General features: G+C 42.6%; 1 protein-coding gene across 2 annotated transcripts in view; it reads right to left on the bottom strand.

The window, feature by feature from the left end:
* KIZ (kizuna centrosomal protein) overlaps window positions 1-17,435 on the bottom strand; it is a 113,324-nt gene that overhangs the window by 23,685 nt on the left and 72,204 nt on the right. For both annotated transcript variants that reach the window (XM_059036309.2, XM_059036311.2), the window contains 3 exons: window positions 12,884-13,034; window positions 4,818-4,983; window positions 3,897-3,962 (listed from right to left, as the gene is read on the bottom strand). In XM_059036309.2, coding sequence (XP_058892292.1) covers window positions 3,897-3,962; window positions 4,818-4,983; window positions 12,884-13,034 — 383 coding nt within the window. The remainder of the gene's footprint in view (window positions 1-3,896; window positions 3,963-4,817; window positions 4,984-12,883; window positions 13,035-17,435) is intronic.

Genomic DNA, 17,435 nt, shown 5'->3' with positions numbered 1-17,435 from the left:
TGAATAGTTCAGAGGGAGACTTTCTCTCATAATCTAGACAAGCATGGCTTCAATCCTGGCCTAAGTGCTCCAGGGAAACACTGACCTGACTGTCCTGTACCCCCGCTCATGGCCTCAGGCTTGCCTAGGGGTACAGACTCACTCCGCTTTACAAGGGCCACCCCAGGACAGTCCACACTCAGAAATCCTCAAAATCCCCACCTCTCCAGGCTTTGCTCATCATCACTCTCAAAATTGTCCTTGCAGGGCTCATCTTTTGTTAAGATACAAACTGATGTTCAACTGGTCCAGACGCCCTGATGCAGGCGCCTCTCTTATAAAACAAAAGAGGCTGCATGGTGGGATGGAAGGACTTCAGGGCTTAATTCCTGAAATTTGAGTGTGATTCAAGATCTGACACACTGCCTATATGGCCCTGAACAGGGCTCTCAATCTTTCCAAGTATGCCGGACCATCTGTAGAATGATTTGCTTACCTGCAGGGCTCCTGTGAAGGTTAGAGACGATGGAGGCTTAGGAGGGCAGGGACCTGGTCTTTGGCTGTCCCTGGTGTTCCCTGGACTCAGCCCAAGTAAAGGTGTAACATATATGCAAATTATATATTATTCTTAAATAAAGAAAACCACACACTCATAGATAATCACATTCATCTTTGATTTTGACCTGGATTCTTTAGTGTGAACAACCAGACTAAAGGAAGGGGTAGCCTGTGTTAACAAGCAGATCACAGGCTATGGTTGTGTGCGTGGGTGTGTGTGCAGGAGGGTGTGTACAAGTCTCCGCAAAGATGACAGGAACTAGTGTGAAACTCACATTCCCCATGACGGTGACTAACAAGGCCAATGCCTTCAGAGCGACAGCAAACTCTTTAAGTGGTGGGGATACACAATTAAGAAGCGAAATGAATGAGAACGTCGGCTCATTTGATCCCTTCACTACGGAATGAGAATCACAGGCTTAGCATTAGAAGCAATGTCAGTGCTCCCAGAAGCAAGAACCCTTCCACGAAGCCCCTCTAGAGAACAGGTTCCTGCCATGGTTCAAGCCCTGGCACAGAAGCTCGTGCCTGGAAGACACCCGACTAAAAAAGCTAGAGAGTTCTGCCATTACTGGGTGTGGATTCCTTCGCTGCAACACTCACTAACAGGGCCCCCAAGCTACACTCTATGACTATACTTGGTAAATCTGGCAGCCCCGCAAATATTTAAGGATAGTTTTTGTGCCCTTCTGAGGTTAAACTTTCCCAGGACCCTCATCATTCTGAAAACGGTGTAACTTCAGAGCTTCTGCCCAATCTCCTGTGCCGGACCCTGATTTCCCTGTGGCCTCTCTCTACCATATCCCTTGGGAGATGGCTATAAAGCAGAATCACACAGAAGCACCCACACCGAGGATGAGCACTTCCGAACTGTCCAAAGTTACTACTGTAACCTGCTGGTTGTCGATGCAGGAAGCAGCTTTAACAAGTCACTTTCAATCCTGACATCACCTGGGTTTAGTTACACTAAAGTAGCCCAGGTCAGGGGCTCAGACGGGTGAAGAAACAGAGCAGGAAGTAAAGAGCTGACAACAACGGATGATGCCAAAGCCCAGGATCCACCACCACATCTCCTCAACTCCCAGTGGGCAGCCTCGCAAATGTTCTTCTCTTTGGAATATTCCAGAAGGACTGTGGCCCATACAGACAGGAGAGCCTCAACAGAACTATTACAAAGGAGGAGGTGGCCTCCATTATCTTAAATCAAATGATACGCCTGCCTTACTTCACCAAAGGCCAAATCTCCAAATAATCATGGCAAAAGACACAAACATTTAGTAAAGAGATGAATGTCAAGAACCTGGAGATCAAAGCAGCTGCAACAACAGACGCAACCAAGGAATACGCAGAGACCATGGAATATGCAAAGCAGAGGTGCACAAGGCCTCAGGCAGGAACTTGCCGGGACGTGCTGAGGAGGAGGGGTGTGGTGGCAGGGCGCAGAACGGCAAGGCTCCCACTAAGAAAATGCTTCAGAAAGCTTTTTTCACATCCCCCAGGTTATTTTATATGCCTACTTCTTTGGCCTATAACAGGCACAAAGCATTTTTTTAACTGCGGACTACTGATGGATCAATAACAATTTCTTAAAAAAAACCTTCATGGCAAATAGTCCATATTACTTCTAGGTACATCACACCTCTTCCCATGTGAAGAGAAGAAAGATTTGAAACCCTGGTACTTGACTATCTCCTGTCTTATGAAGAAATTCTGAGATATACAGAAAACAGGCTGGAGATTACTGGTGGCGGGGTAGAGGAGGTGGTGAGTGATACAGGTGACGGGAGTCAAAGGGTACAAACTTCCGGTTTATAAAATCAGTAAGTCCTGGGGATAGAGTGTACAGCAGTGTGACTACAGTTAACACTGTGGTACCGCATATCTGAATGTTGCTGAGAGCGTAAACCTTAAAAGTTCTCATTACAAGAAAAACAATTGTAACTACATGTGGTGACGAAGATTAATGAGGCTGACTGCGCTGATCATCTTGCAACATCTACAAACAGTGAACCATTACCTCGTGCACCTGACACGGATGTAATGTTACATGTCAGTAGTACCTCAGTTAAAAAGTCCCACGGGAAGACTACATCTGTATTAATTTGGGAACAGTCACTGACTCATACTGAACAGATGAGGAAGAACAGGCAACGAGGTCACTTCCTGGTTCCTCCCCAACAAGCCCTTAGGATTCTAACTGAAACAAATTCAGAGGTCATTAGAGATCCTGCACTCAAAGGTAGATGCAAAAGGAAAGCATTCAAATGACTTCTTGGATATCTGCAGTTTGGGATCATCTACACTCTATTAACTCTATTAATAAAAAAATAACCAGGGAATTCTATCAGAGTTTTCTCAAAATGAAGAATAAAAATGCAATAAACGTATCACCAGGGAAAATGTTTAAAAGAAAAGAAAACCTCTGTATTTTGGAGTGAAATATTATCTGATGCAGAATATATACAATAATTGCTCTACTATAAACTCCTTTTTCAAAATCAGAGTTCATTCTAGATACATGGGTTTAAAATTAATCATCAGGTCATGAATCATATTGCCATAAAGGAAACTGTTCTCTTCTGCTTATAAACAACAAAACTAACACATATGCAGATGCATGCCTCAGTACCTCGGTGCAATGGTGTATTTACTTGCATAAATATTTAAAGTCAGACCTTTGAATTTATAATGAATTGTAAGTGGTAGCACACCACTTTACAAAATAAGGTACTAGTAAATTTAGTAGTACGACAAATAAGAACTCTGTTCAGAATACTAATTGCTGCTGTTGATATTCTAAAACTAAAATAAGTAATGACATTTAGATTTCACCTAAACAAACCTAACACATGTGCAGAAATCTTAACAGATCTTAATGAAACTTCACTGCTAAAATTTTAAAATGATCAGATGGGCTTTGTAACTGAGGCATAAACAAGCTTCTTGTCCAGCATTGTTTTCTTTTCCTACTCTTATTACAGTATAATGATACATTCAATTATTACAGGAAAGAAAAGAGGGAAATCAGAAACATCTGTAGTTGGCCGTATACTGACTGGTGTTCCCCATGGGGACTGACGTTTTCACACAGATTCAGGCGCTGAAAGGCTCATGGGTGCGGGGGGACACTCACACGTGTAAACATGTAACAATTTTGAAGGACTCAGCAGACAGGGTTATTTTCTACCTTCCTTTATGTTAACCTAAGCTCACACCTCATGCTCTCAGGATTGATCCCTTACTACAGCGCATGGTAGTGGAATGCACTTGCTCTTCGCGGAGTCCACAACCACCAACCTGAAATGTTCTGGTTACATAAGAAAGTTGAATCTGAGGCCCTCAGGCAGCCATGACCTTACCTGTGACTGGCATCCTCGCTGCCACGCTTTCTTCTGTGCTCTCATCTCCGCAGCCACTGGAAACTTCTAAAAATCAAACATATGATAATAAAAATGTATTTCAAGGTTATATGGATGGAATAGGCCTTTGTCTGTTTGGTTTTTTAACTGCCATTCCTTTTATTTGCATTGCCACCCCATCTTCTTTTTTTGGTTAGTTTATCTCGTCTGAAATACACTGTTACTAAAAGAAAACCTATTCGAAAGCTAAGGTATCTCTATGCTGCTTTCATGCAAAATAATTTAGCCTTACATCTATCAGACTTGCATGGGGCTTAACACAAGTGGGCCTCAGGCCTGTGCACATTATCAACTTCTGACCACATCCTGAGCAACTCATAGCTGTCTTGGAAATGCCATTATAGCGGTTTACTGGCATGTCTTAACAGTAACACTAAAATAATCACGATTTCTAGATACTAAAAATTGCTTATTAAATTTTAGGGTCATAAATTCTTAATCATCTGTTTAGGTTTTTATAAGGTTCTATTATAATTAAAAAGAATGTTTAATAATTTTGAGTAAATTCTATTAGGTTATATCAAAAACTTCAGTTCTTTATGGTATTATTTTAATGGAATCATCTCCATCTTTGTGGGATGATCAAAAAGTATATACTGTCAATTGTTAATTTTGTGAAGATTTCATAACTTACAAAAACATATTTTATTGGAAATTCAGCAGAACTGCAGACCTACGATTAGGTTTCCCAGTCTAGAAACACCTATTTCTGGAAGGTGGTATAAAGCAAGTAACATGTCATGCATACTGAATCACAGGTATTCCTTAGAAGCTTTATTTTATGGGCACACCTTGAGAAAGAGGGTGTCACATTGATTCTGAACGCAGTTTCACTGCGGACAGACCCTTAACAATAGCTACCTTGTTCCCTTGTAGGAACACTGCTGAGCCACAGAGCAGGCTTTCCGTTCTTCATTCCACTGTTGTCATTCAGAGTGGATGGCAAACTGCAAGATGATTCGCTGCTGTGAACAGCCGACCTATCCTTATGCTCTTCTGTGAGGCCTTTTTTCAATAACGCTGTTGCCTACGGTGTATAAAAGAAAGCACAAAGAAATGAAAACAAGCCATGGTCACATTCCCCTTGGTCTCAAAGACCCAGCCTTCAAATGTTATTTTAGGTTAAGCTTTACTTAGGATTTAATTTGTCTCCTGGCATTTAACTGAAATTAAAATGTCTTCAAGATAAAATAACAGCTGATTATTTTCCAGAGTAATTTAATTCTTTACAACAACTTACACTCACAAGAAGCCATTTTTTGAGGACTGAATCTTATGTAATGCAATGTTTTTCTACTTGGGAAGTATGTATATGAGACGTGACCACCTCCGTTAACCTGGGTGGTTTATCCAAGATCTACTCTTTCACTGCACGAATCCTGTTTTTCAGGCACGTGAGGACAGAGTTGGTTTGGACTGAGAAGGAGATCTGGAAAGATGTGACTTTATGGTCTCCCCATTCTTCAAGAAATGACCCCTGAACTTCCCCTCAATGGGAAGATTGTGGAAAAACTTGGGGGTGGAGGAGGATACACTAAAGCAAAAAGAGAGCCGACCTTACTGGAAATCATAACCTTCAATGAAGGACAAAGACACTCTGTACTTTGCCACTAAGCCTGCTGGGAAGCTTGGGGAAACTCAGCTGCCACATGGCCTATCTGCTTTCACAGGGCACTGAACTGTCGACATCGCCAGAAGTGTCCTGGGCAGGGAGGTGGGCAGGGATTTTACCACAGCCAATGTGAGAGGCAGAGAAAAAGTGGCACTTAATAGGATAGGTTAATACTCATGCCGGTGCATTTCCAGGTCAGCACTCCTCCCCCAAGAAATAAAAATATACTGGTGACCAGAGCTGAACAACCATCGGTGCCACTGTCCCACTGCCAGAGCACAAGCCTCTCTCTCCCCCTACTCGGAAGTGGAAGCCTGCCCCGGCGGTGGGAGAGGAACGCTAGGTGGTGGTACCGACCTCTCCCTGATACCTGATGACAGCAGTAAACACGGGGCAGGGTCCGACCCACTGTGTGGAGAATGGACCTGAGACCCTCAAGTGAAAGGGAAGGGGGAGCCAGGCAGAGAGTCTCCCTGGTCATCTTCTGTGCAACAGTGAAATGGTAACAATGCCAACATCTAGTGAACAAAGGGGAAGATCATACTCTTTCCTTGTCATCAACATGAAAGGATGTGAAGAATCGCCGAGGCCAAACTTTGAAGATTGAGCCTTGTGAGTTTGGCCGAGGCCACTGTCATCAGCCTTGACATCCCTGCAAGGTTCTTGCCTTTGGCACGCCTTAGGACCAGCTGGCCTCCAGGATCCATGGCTTATCCTAAGGGCTGGAGGTGGACTGAAGGGGACTTAAGGAGTTCTAGTCTCCTTGGCCAAAAGACCTGGTGTCAAGTTAGCCTTGCAGCCGAGACCTCTGTCCAGTTCTTGTAGCCAGGAGCTTTTCCTACATTTGTATAAAGTGGGCCTTGGATTTTACTCCAGTTGGGATAACTCTGTGGAATGAACTGAACAGGATCCCTGTTTCTGCTGACTGGGGTTCATCCTCCCTTGAAGCTCGGGCCAGGGCTGGTTCCCATCACTGGCTGCCATAGTGCCCAGTCCCAGCTGCCCACATAAACCACAGCACTGCACTTGCTTCTAGAATCTGTCCAGGAGGACAGGAGCTGACATCTCGCAACCATCAGGATGCTCTCTGAACCATCCTAGCATGTCTCATTCCGAGATCTCTGCCCATCCTGATCTAGTCTGTTCCCACAGAGAGTAAGCTCCTATTCTGTGCACCCACTAATTCTGGATATATGGAAAGCATTTAGAAGATGAACAAAAAGAATTGGCTTAATCTCTGTAGTTAAAACTATAATTTTCTTTTTCTGAATTTAAAATAATCCAAACATTCTGAGAGTGCCTCAAGTAGGTATTTCTTCCTCATATTATCTTATGCAATAGCTGTAACTAATAATTTCTTGGCATGACTTCACAATAGCCACTGTCTTAACCCACAGTTTAAGAATAAAGTTGTTAAAGGACTGTTGAGGCTTTCTACACTTTCTACTGTAGAATTTGCAGACAATGGAGATTGTCCTAGATTGTCAATAACCTGGATTACTTCTCACTAGTCCCTCCGTGATGACACACAATCAACATCACTGTTTTGCACATTCCTTTCATGTAAGAACTTCTTTTGCTTTAGCTGGGTTCCACCTGGGCTTCAAAAGAACACAGATTGGAGTGCTATAATGATATTGCAAACATCCTTCTAACAAGCCCTTGTAAGCTTGCTAAGAATACCACCAGTGCCACCAGCTCTATACTGAGCCCTCTTTTTTCACCACGGTGAGTAAGTGTGGGGCACACTGCAGGTTTTCATTTATTTCGTATATTTTATCCCATTTATCTTCACTACTTAATACTCATATCTCTAGGATTTCTCTAATTCTAGAGATAACTTCTCAGAGATGAGTATTTTATATCTATAAGGGTTTTTGATGGATGGTCAAATTACAGTATGAGAATGGTTGGTTTGACTCTGCTGGACCACGAAGCCAACAGAGATGGTGGTAGATCTGCCCAGTAGGTCATCCGGAGAGGAATTCACAAGTTAAGTCCCTAACAAGCAGGAAATCATGACAATATGAGACAGAACCAAAAGTCAGCCTGAGACAAGGAATGGTAGGAAGGTCCATTCAAAGGATCCATCAAAAACAACTTATGCAGAGTCAGGAAAAACATCTGTGATACATTCTCAAGATGTACTGTTTGCAGATCTTTGAAAAGGTACCATTTCTAAGGAAGGCCCCAAACAGAAGGAGTTTGCAGCGTGACCCGTGAAAGAACCAAAGCGCAAAGAGTGAGCAAGCTGCCCTTCACGTCCCATCTGTGACTGAAGGGCTCTGCAAAGTGGGGTTCTCTATCTGAAATATGCCACCAAAGATGGACCTTCTGATGGTGCTTACGAATGGCCCGTGCTTGGGTTCCAACTTATTTGTTAGGTAGTAAAGGCTCTCTCTCATCTCATACATTTGGAGCCTAGTGGTGGTGGTAGTGGTGGTGGTGCTGGCGACTGCCTCATCGTTCGCAGCAGTCTGCAGCCTAAGTCAACACCAACGAACTAGTCCCTCGCTTTTCTAACCTTCCCAGGAGCCAGGAGAAAGCGCTTAGAAATTCAATGCCAAGGCACACACTATTTACAGGATGACTGAGGGTGATACCTCCATATTTCAGATCTTATGAAAGAATAACTGTCCTGTGAGTTACGCTCAGCAGGACACCTAGGATTAATTGGCTCATTTTCTCAAAGTTCAGTCTAAATATGGATCTTGCTAGGTCTAGAACCCTAAGAGTCATCTAGGCTGACTCAATTTACATCTAGAAACTTATCAATTGTGAAATTCACATGCACAAATAGATAAATGAAGATATTAATGGAAAAGGCTTTGTATCCAAACACCAGTAAGAAAAATGAAAGGTGAAAATCAAACTGCTCAAAATATTGTAGTAAATAATATAAATTCATATAAAAAGAGTTCTTAAAAGTCAGTAAGGAAAAATATTACTAACCTAATAGAAAAATGAGCAAAGAACATGAACTGGCAAATTACCAATATAAAAGAAGAAATACAGATGGCTAACAAATAGGTGGGGGAAAAATGGGACCGCAATTTGACCTCCTTTGCACTTCCCAATTTGGTGCTCAAAAAAAAAGTTGATAGTATCCAGTTTCATAAAGATCTCAGAGAAATGATATTTTCATCCATTCCTGGTAAGTGATGACCCTTCCAGGGTGAGATCTGACAGTGCAGAGCAGAAGCCTGAGAGACGCACATACCCTTTGACCTAACAGATCTACATTTAGGAAATCATTCTCAGGAAACCGCATGGGAATCTGTAAAAACTGAACTGCTCAGATATTCTTTGAAACTTTTCTACTAGAGGAAAAATTAAAAACAACTTAAAATGTTTAATCCCAGGAGCCTGGTTAAAGAGACAGTGGAAGAGCCACACAGGGGTCTCTGTGCAGCCGTTAGAAAGGATGTAGAACATGTGACGGCATGAAAGGAAGTTCACCTGTGACAAGTGGGGAACACGGAGGCCGTGCACACAAACAGTATAACCCACGTTTGTCAATATATTAAATATTAAAGACCATACATCGCAGTGTCAACAGGGTTCTATGTGGACAGTTGGATAACAGGCAATTTTCTTCCTTTTGTTTACCTTAATATTCCAAGTTTGTTTTTTCCCCTGTTACTTTTTTAAAGAAAACATATGCTAGCTCTAGAAGAATACGGTTTCTGCAATGGGTGGTACAAAGAGAAAATGAACGTGAAAGCACTTAATAAAATAAAATTACCTTCCATGTGTAAACCAGTGCTGTTAATGCAGACACAGAAGAACAAGAGAATGAAATACCACGGATGTTGACAGCATGGATGTTTCCCCTCATACACAGCTTAACTGACCCTTCCTCAAGAACCTCCCTCCTGCACACCGGAAGTAATTTTTCAGTGTTTAAAGAGAAACGCAAGTATCATTACTTAAGTTTTATCTGAGTTACAGGAGAGGAAGGGGATTTCATCGATGTAGCAATGAAAAGAAAGGGGAAGTATTCATATGAGCCGGTGAACGAGTATTCAAGAGAGAAGAACAGAACACTAGTCCCTCATTTCAGGAGAGGAGCAGGGGTTTGTGTGGCCGTTCCCACCTGCTCTGCAAGTGACGCCGGCAGGCTGGGCTGCTTTGCCCGCAGAGGTCCCCCTGGGTGGAGGCAGGCTTCACTTGGGAGAAAAGCAGTATTAAGGTACTTCGTATTTTAATGAAGCACCTAACTCATTTTTTTTTTTTTCACATAATTACAAATTTTTCTGATTTAAAAGCATGCAGCTCAATTATGTAATTGCCTAATAGGTTATGCGGGTACTGTGGATCTTATCTGGTCTCAGGGGGACATAATCCAAATTTCAGCAGCTTTAATGATGTATTTACTCAGGAGACGGGTTGACTCCAGCTGACAGCAAGGGACCCACAGGTAAACATCATTTACATGTGGCTGTTTAATTAGCCATTTACCCAAGAGATCAAAGTAAGTATGTCTGAGCTTCATTAGACTCTTAACCAAGTGATTTCTCGTAGTGTTTTCTTAAATTTTGAAAATCTCCTACTTTTAAGATTTTATCTACAGAGAAACATTGAACCCATACTATTTACTAAATGTATATACTGTTCGAATACAGGAAAACAACTCAAAGACACTTGACTATGCTAATCATAAAATGATTTGTGAATCTAACAGTCCTAGAGCCCAGAAAAGCATTTTGTTCTCACGTCTGTAAGGCTTGCCCCTGCCCACATCATTCCGGCAATGTTAGTCTTTAGTGCCTAATGTTACTTTTTCAGTTGCAACCAATTTGAGAAACTGACTGCTTGCTTCTATTTTTAAGGAAGGATTTTTTTTTTGGCCGTTCCACAGCATGCGGGATCTTAGTTCCCCAACCAGGGATTGAACCTGTGCCCCATGCACTTGGAGGCATGGAGTCTTAACCACTGGACTGCCAGGGGAGTCCCTTAAGGATGCATTTTGTCATTCATTTATTAGTAATTTTTATGGTCGTCACTAAGATGATTTAAAAAGGAACAAGAAACCTACTAGGGGAGGAAGAATATAATTTGACTCATAAACTATTAATTGGGCAGCCCCCTTCCCATTAATGATGGAGCTATTATTTGAAAAATTATGAGTGAACTGGTTGTCTGGAACTTGGAATATGTTTTCCTGATATAAACAACACCTTTAGGAAAAAAAAAAAAAGACAATGAGATGGCAAATAGCAGGAGACCAATACTTATTTCACCCTTGACATGGCTGAGATGTGGGGTAGCTGCAGTGAATAAGAATGGAAAATGATGTCGTTACAAAATAGTACTAAATACAATGGATAATAAAACTTGAAAACAAAATTCTTTTTAGGATCTACATTTATTAAAAGATATGGAACAGATCTAAAAAGCACAGGTTCTGTTCCTCCTAAAGAATACTGTTCTTTCTTTAAGAACATTCACACAAATGGTACCATATCTCAAACAAAACAAAACTAAGGGTTATTTACTGAGTCACACGCAACGCAGTAAAATGAAAATATGTGCAGGAAGGATACACACAAGCTTACCTTTGAAAAGGGCAGGAACTGTGAGGGGCACCCAGGGGCTGTATCTATACCTGCAATAATTTACTCCAGAGGAGGGAAGTGGGGAGGAAGGAGGCGAGGAGGGAGAGCAGAGAAAGGGCAGGGGGCGGGAAGGAGGAGGATGGCGAGGGAGTCCGAAACAACATGGTGCAGGGGTAACACATGTGCAAAATGTGGGTCAATGGCGTCACTGTATCACTCCATGTACGTATGTTTGAAATGCTTAAAAAAAAAAAAAAGTCCTTTAACTCTTTTAATTAAGGGGGCAGGGAATGGGGGGCTTGGGAAGGCTGGAGGGTGATACCGAGGCTCTGGACTGCATGGCAGCACAAGCTGTGGCTTTGGGACAGAGGGGAAAGGTTTGCCTCCAGAGGGGACACATGAGGAATCCTGAACATTGTGCATAATAAAAATAAAAACTTTAAAAGGATCAAAAAGCCTGAGAACCCTATATTATGTATAAGGATGAAAAAACACACTTGGAGGGAATTCCCTGGCAGTCCAGTGGTTGGGACTCTGCACTCTCACTGCCGAGGGCCTGGGTTCAGTCCCTGGTTGGGGAACTAAAATCCCACAAGCCGTGTGGCATGGCCAAGATTAAAAAAAAAAAAAAAAAAGAAAAAAAAAGAAAAAACATACTTGGAAACAAGACAAACTCACGAAGCTCAGGAGAAGAAAGGCCGTGTCTCTGGGGCGGCCACTCTAGACCTGGTCTTCCACCCACCCCACCGCCCACCCCCCGCGTTTCCCCAGGAACGGGCTCCATCAGCTCGTGTCCAGCATCTCATGCTCTCCCTGGTGCCAGGTCGTCAGTCAGCTCCCAACTGTCCTGACTGAGCCACGTTAGGGTTCGTCCTTGGCCGTCCCCCTCCCATCCACGCAGGCTAAATTCCCCAAGGCCCTGCAGACCCTCCTGCAGCCTGGCTCAAGGGGCTCCGCGGCTTTCCAAACTCTGCTGAACCCGTGAACACCGGCTCCCGAGCTGGGCCAGACCCTGCATGGTGGGCGGTGATCCCTAGAGCTTCGCATCCCTGTCCCCAGATGCAGTCCACTCCCCAGCCACAGAGAACAGCTCCGTTTCTTGGTCTGTTCTTGGGCTCCTAACAGCCCTTGCCCATCGCCCCGCCCTCTGAGCCTGTCAAAATCCTGCCTGTCTTTTAAGGGTCACCTTGCACACCCCCCGGCCTCCTCCCTGTTTCTCCAGATGGCATGGCTCCCTTTCCTGAGGGTCCGTACCCTCTGCAGTGTTCTTACTGCAGGCATCCCATTATGCCATTCCCCTGAAGGAGGGACCAAGTGGGATTTCTCTCTTTCCCTCCAGTGGATCTGGGCTGCTGCCTAATCCACAGAAGTGGATTAATACATATTTGTGGAGTTGACATAAATGACCATATACAGTATTTTTAAAGGATGGAGTGGAGAAAGAAAACCAGAATTCTACAAGATGCTCCTAAATTCCCTGGGCAAATGTTGTGGTAGATATGTTTAATTAGGTTACCTCCAGGACCTGGGTTAACTTTATGTAAGAACTTGAGATGCCTACATAAAACACTATGCAAAAGGCCTGAGATGAGACAGTTCAACCAACCAACCAACCAACCAACCAACCAACCACAAAACCTCACTTACAACTTATCATTTTTTTCAAAGATGTTAATCATTGTTAAGAATGTAACTATTTCCTCAAATGACTAACTTGTACATGTTGAAACTTATTTTAAAAAATAAAAATGACTAACCCTTGTCCTCCGGTCCACGTTTTTGACTGGGAAAACTTCAGACAGCTTCACAACCACCTCTTCTTGGACAGAATTATCATGTCTTTTCAAGGTGGCAACACGCTGACCCGATGGTGTCCTCCATAAACCTGAGGCTGGTGCTTGTTCAAACCTATGAAACAGAAACAGGAGACCCATTAGACGTGTGTCACGCTGGGTGACTTACGACCCTCCCACATTGTTAAAGGCCCCCATATCAAGCTAGTAGAAGACAGTTTATCCAGAAAAGTCTGGAACCTAATATATTCTGGGCTAAGGGAATTTCCAGAGTCCAGTACTTAGATGCAGTACTAAAATGAACCAGGCCCACTTAGAAAAATGCATTATATTCCAGGTCTGGGGCAGGAAATGCACCAGATGAGCCCGGAGCACCTTATCATTCCAGGAAGTAAGGAAGTTCTCAGACTTCTGAGTCGTGTGCAAAGGCCTTGAGGGTTCTCTTGAAGGGGCTCCCACTGGCCAAGGACAGGACAGTTTGAGAACCAAAAGGATAATGACTACCACAGACTGATACACAGCAAATATATAAAAATACATGAGTTCGTTTGAAAAATAAATAAGTAAATAAAATTTTAAAAATAATAAAAACCTTTGGATTCACAGGCCACAACACAGATGAATCTACAGACATTCTGCTAATTGATATAACCCAGTCACAGAAAGGCAAATACGGTACGATTCCACTTACATAAGATGCTTAGGGTAGTCAAATTCACAGAGACAGAAAGTAGTGTGGTGACTGCCAAGGGCTGGGGGAGGGAGGAACAGGGACTAGTTTAGTGGGCCCAGAGCTCCAGTTTTGTGAGATGACAAAGTTCTAGAGATCTGCTGCACACCAATGTGAATGTACTTGACACTACTGAACTGTACACTTAAAATGGTTAAGATGGTAAACTTTATGTTTATGTGTGTTTTTACCACAAAAATATAAACAAACCAACCTTTGGATGCTGCTAGGGCAACAACTCATTATTCTGGAAACTGGTTAAGGGATAGAATCAAGCATTTACCCTGCCTCTGTGGTTGAAAAAAAAAATTTCAGAGTTACCAAGTAGTTGATGGGAAAAGTTTTCCCAACTAATAAATGCAGAAGAAAGAACTGAGTTAGAAAAGTCACCATTTTCTAAGTCCAAGTGAATGAAATGCATCTAGGAAGGGATCCTAATTTTGAGAAAATTGCGTAATGGAAGCTTTACATCAGAGGCATCCGTCTGCCAATGCTCGAGCCCACGGCCCAGCCTTGGCAGCGCGAACGGTGGGACGAGCAGACACCCGCCGCCTTAGGAGGTGGAGTAAGAAGGACCAGCACTGCCTCGGATGTCATTCTGCCAGAATAACCCGCCTGGAATGTAATCCTGGATCCGGGCCCAACCACCAGTTTACAGGGAAATCATTTGGATCCTGATTCAAACACGGCAAATACAGACAGGCTGTTTTTGAGAAAGCCAAAGCAAACTGACAAGGACTAGGTAATAAAGAACTTTCTTAAATGGTAAAGTATTTTTGCGGTACGTGGGCCTCTCACTGCTGTGGTCTCTCCTGTTGCGGAGCACAGGCTCCGGACTCACAGGCTCAGCGGCCACGGCTCACGGGCCCAGCCGCTCCGCGGCATGTGGGATCTTCCCAGAACGGGGCACGAACCCGTGTCCCCTGAATCGGCAGACAGACTCTCAACCTCTGCGCCACCAGGGAAGCCCCTATGGTAAAGTATTTAATCCTTGTACGTTAGAGATGTAAGTATTTGTGAGAGAAAAATGTTATCTGTTTTAAACTACTCAAGAAAAAAGTGTGGGTGAGGGAAGGAGATAAGGTAAGACTGGCAAAATGTTGACAACTGTGGGTCTGGGTGAGGGTACATGGGATTTCATTATACTCATATCTGCTTTTGTGGATGTTTAAAAATTTCAAAGTACGAGCTAAAAAATAGTGTACCAATATCTGCAACTTACTTGGAAATGCATACAAATAACAGATTGGAACTGATGGATGGATGGATGGGAAATGGAGAGAGACAGATTTGGGAGTGTAATAAAATGTCAATGGTAAAATCTGGGTGGTGGGTATGTGGGCATACAGTTCTTTTTACTTTACTGTATGTTTGGAAATTTTCATAATAAAATGTGAAAAAAGTTAGTCTAGGTACAATCCAGAACCTTTTAAAATAAATCTTAATTGTTATAACCTTTGCCTGACCTAAAGCTAATTTTTCCCAAGACTTGAATAAAGTGGGATGCATCATTGGAATCCTGGAACTTATTTAGACACTTCCCCAAATGATTCCAAGGTTCCAGGCTGGTTTGGTAGAAAGCCCCTTCAGCAACCTGCCTCTCCTGGTGATGTCTAGATCCCACCGACGTCATAAAGCCCGCAGTTCCTCTGTTCTGTTCTGTTCTATGTGAATGAAGCAACCTTTGCATCTGTACTTGGGTTTGCAATAGATTTATTTCCCTCCTAGGAAAATGCACTCACAGGCCATCGGCAAACCCTAGTCCAGTCAGCAGGTATATTTCTCATAATGAGTAAATCAATTGTGTTTTTAGCCTGAAAGAATGTTTAGTTAGGATGAATTAAATTTGAAAACAAGTTTAATGATGATGAATTAAACTAGTTAAGTTAGTTGGGATGGATTGAATTACCAGAGACCAGTCTCTTTGGTGACTGATGTACATGATTTCTGCAGAAGCAAAGCCAAGGCAAGACTCAGGTTACTAACACCTCTGCCAACTGTAACCATCCTTTGGGTCCTAGAGTGAAAGAAGTAGCTAAGGTTTCCTATAATTATTATACCTGCTTCACAAAAGGACGAAACCTATGGGGTCAAAACGCAAATAAGCTTCTGGAGGAGGTCAAGCACTAGAACCTGTGACTTCTGAACAGCTAAACCAACACTTGGCAACAAGGAGGGCTTGGGCCATGGCTGGCCTTGTGTGGAGTCCCGCCCCTGGTTCTACACAAACATACAGAATCAGAACATCTACACAGTGGTACAAAGGACTTAAAGAAGTTTTTTCCTCTTTTGTCCACTTCACTTCGGAAACTTTACAGTATCAATGTCACACAGAAAAAACAAAGTGTGATGTCAGCTAAATTATATACTCCTCTAATTAAAGATAAGTAAAGCAATAGACTCTAAATAGTCTATAATTAATTTCATATACTTGGAATGGTTTCCAATGAGAAAACTGCAATTTAAGCAAATGTACCAGCATTTCCTAACTACGAATGATTTACAACAGATTGGTAATTTGACAAAAGTTTTAAATGCAGACAAAGTAATAAGTACCTTGAATTTTATTCTGAACATAAGCAGAATAAAATAAAGAGATTTCTACATACTATACTCCAAACACTATAAAGCTGACTCAATTGTTCAGCATTAGCTTGAGAGTACAATTGGGTGACTCCATCTGAAAGCAGCCACTGACAGAGACAATTAATTGCACCTGGACAAACATAAGCTCATGGGTGGTCTCATTACGGTCTTCATATAAGATAAAGTGATTAAGTAATCACTTCTGTGTTAAAACACATTCTCCAGGAGGCAATAATGAACAAATTTTTAAAATCAACTGCCCCAAGTGACATGAATCATATTTTAAAAACTGATAACTGTCTAAAATAATGACTTGGTCCTCCACCTAATAATAGTAAACGTTTCATATGAAGGACTTTCAACATTTAATCCTTGATATAACAAAAATTAAAATTAATAATAATGATGATAGGAATGGTTTTGTTCTTTTTTAAGATACTTCATCTTATGATAGAGAATTCAGAAATCTTCACACTATCTTTCAGAGTATGCTGTGGGGCAGGTGTCCCATTTTCCAGATGGGATTAAAGCAAAGAGACAGATGTCGCCTGCCGAGGTTTGGTCAGGGGCTCGAGCAGGGCGACGACTACACCAAACATGGCTCTATTCACAGGCCTGCAGGAGTCCATAAGCTGTTAGAGCCTTCCCATTCTGCCCGGCTTAGAATTCTGTAACATCAATGTCAATAACAATTAAGGAACAAAAGTATCATTCTCTCCAAGTCTGTGTTTCTGGAATGACCAGCTGACTGTTTCAGTCCAAGGGATATCACAAGGCAGAAGGGAATACTTCACTTCGGGGAATACCTAGCAACAGCTCTTGGGTGCTAAGGGGCACAGGAGGTGGGAGCGCACAGAGGGCAGGGGGAGCGTGACGCAGGGATTAAAGCCTGTGGGACTATTGTAAATAGCGCCACCATGAACACTGGGGTGCATGTGTCTTTCTGAATTATGGTTTTCTCAGGGTATATGCCCAGGAATGGGACTGCTGCGTCATACGGTATTTCTATTTTTAGTTTTTTAAGGAACCTCCATACTGTTCTCCATAGTGGCTGTATCAATTTACATTCCCACCAACAGTACAAGAGGGTTCCCTTTTCTCCACATCCTCTCCAGCATTTGTTGTTTGTAGATTTTTTGATGATGGCCATTCTGACCAGTGTGAGGTGATACCTCATTGTAGTTTTGATTTGCATTTCTC

This window comes from Kogia breviceps, chromosome 14 (genome assembly GCF_026419965.1).
Source record: "Kogia breviceps isolate mKogBre1 chromosome 14, mKogBre1 haplotype 1, whole genome shotgun sequence".
Taxonomy (NCBI): Eukaryota; Metazoa; Chordata; class Mammalia; order Artiodactyla; family Physeteridae; genus Kogia; species Kogia breviceps.
The sequence above is the reverse complement of the archived record's forward strand: the minus strand, read 5'-3'. Positions and strand labels throughout refer to the sequence as shown.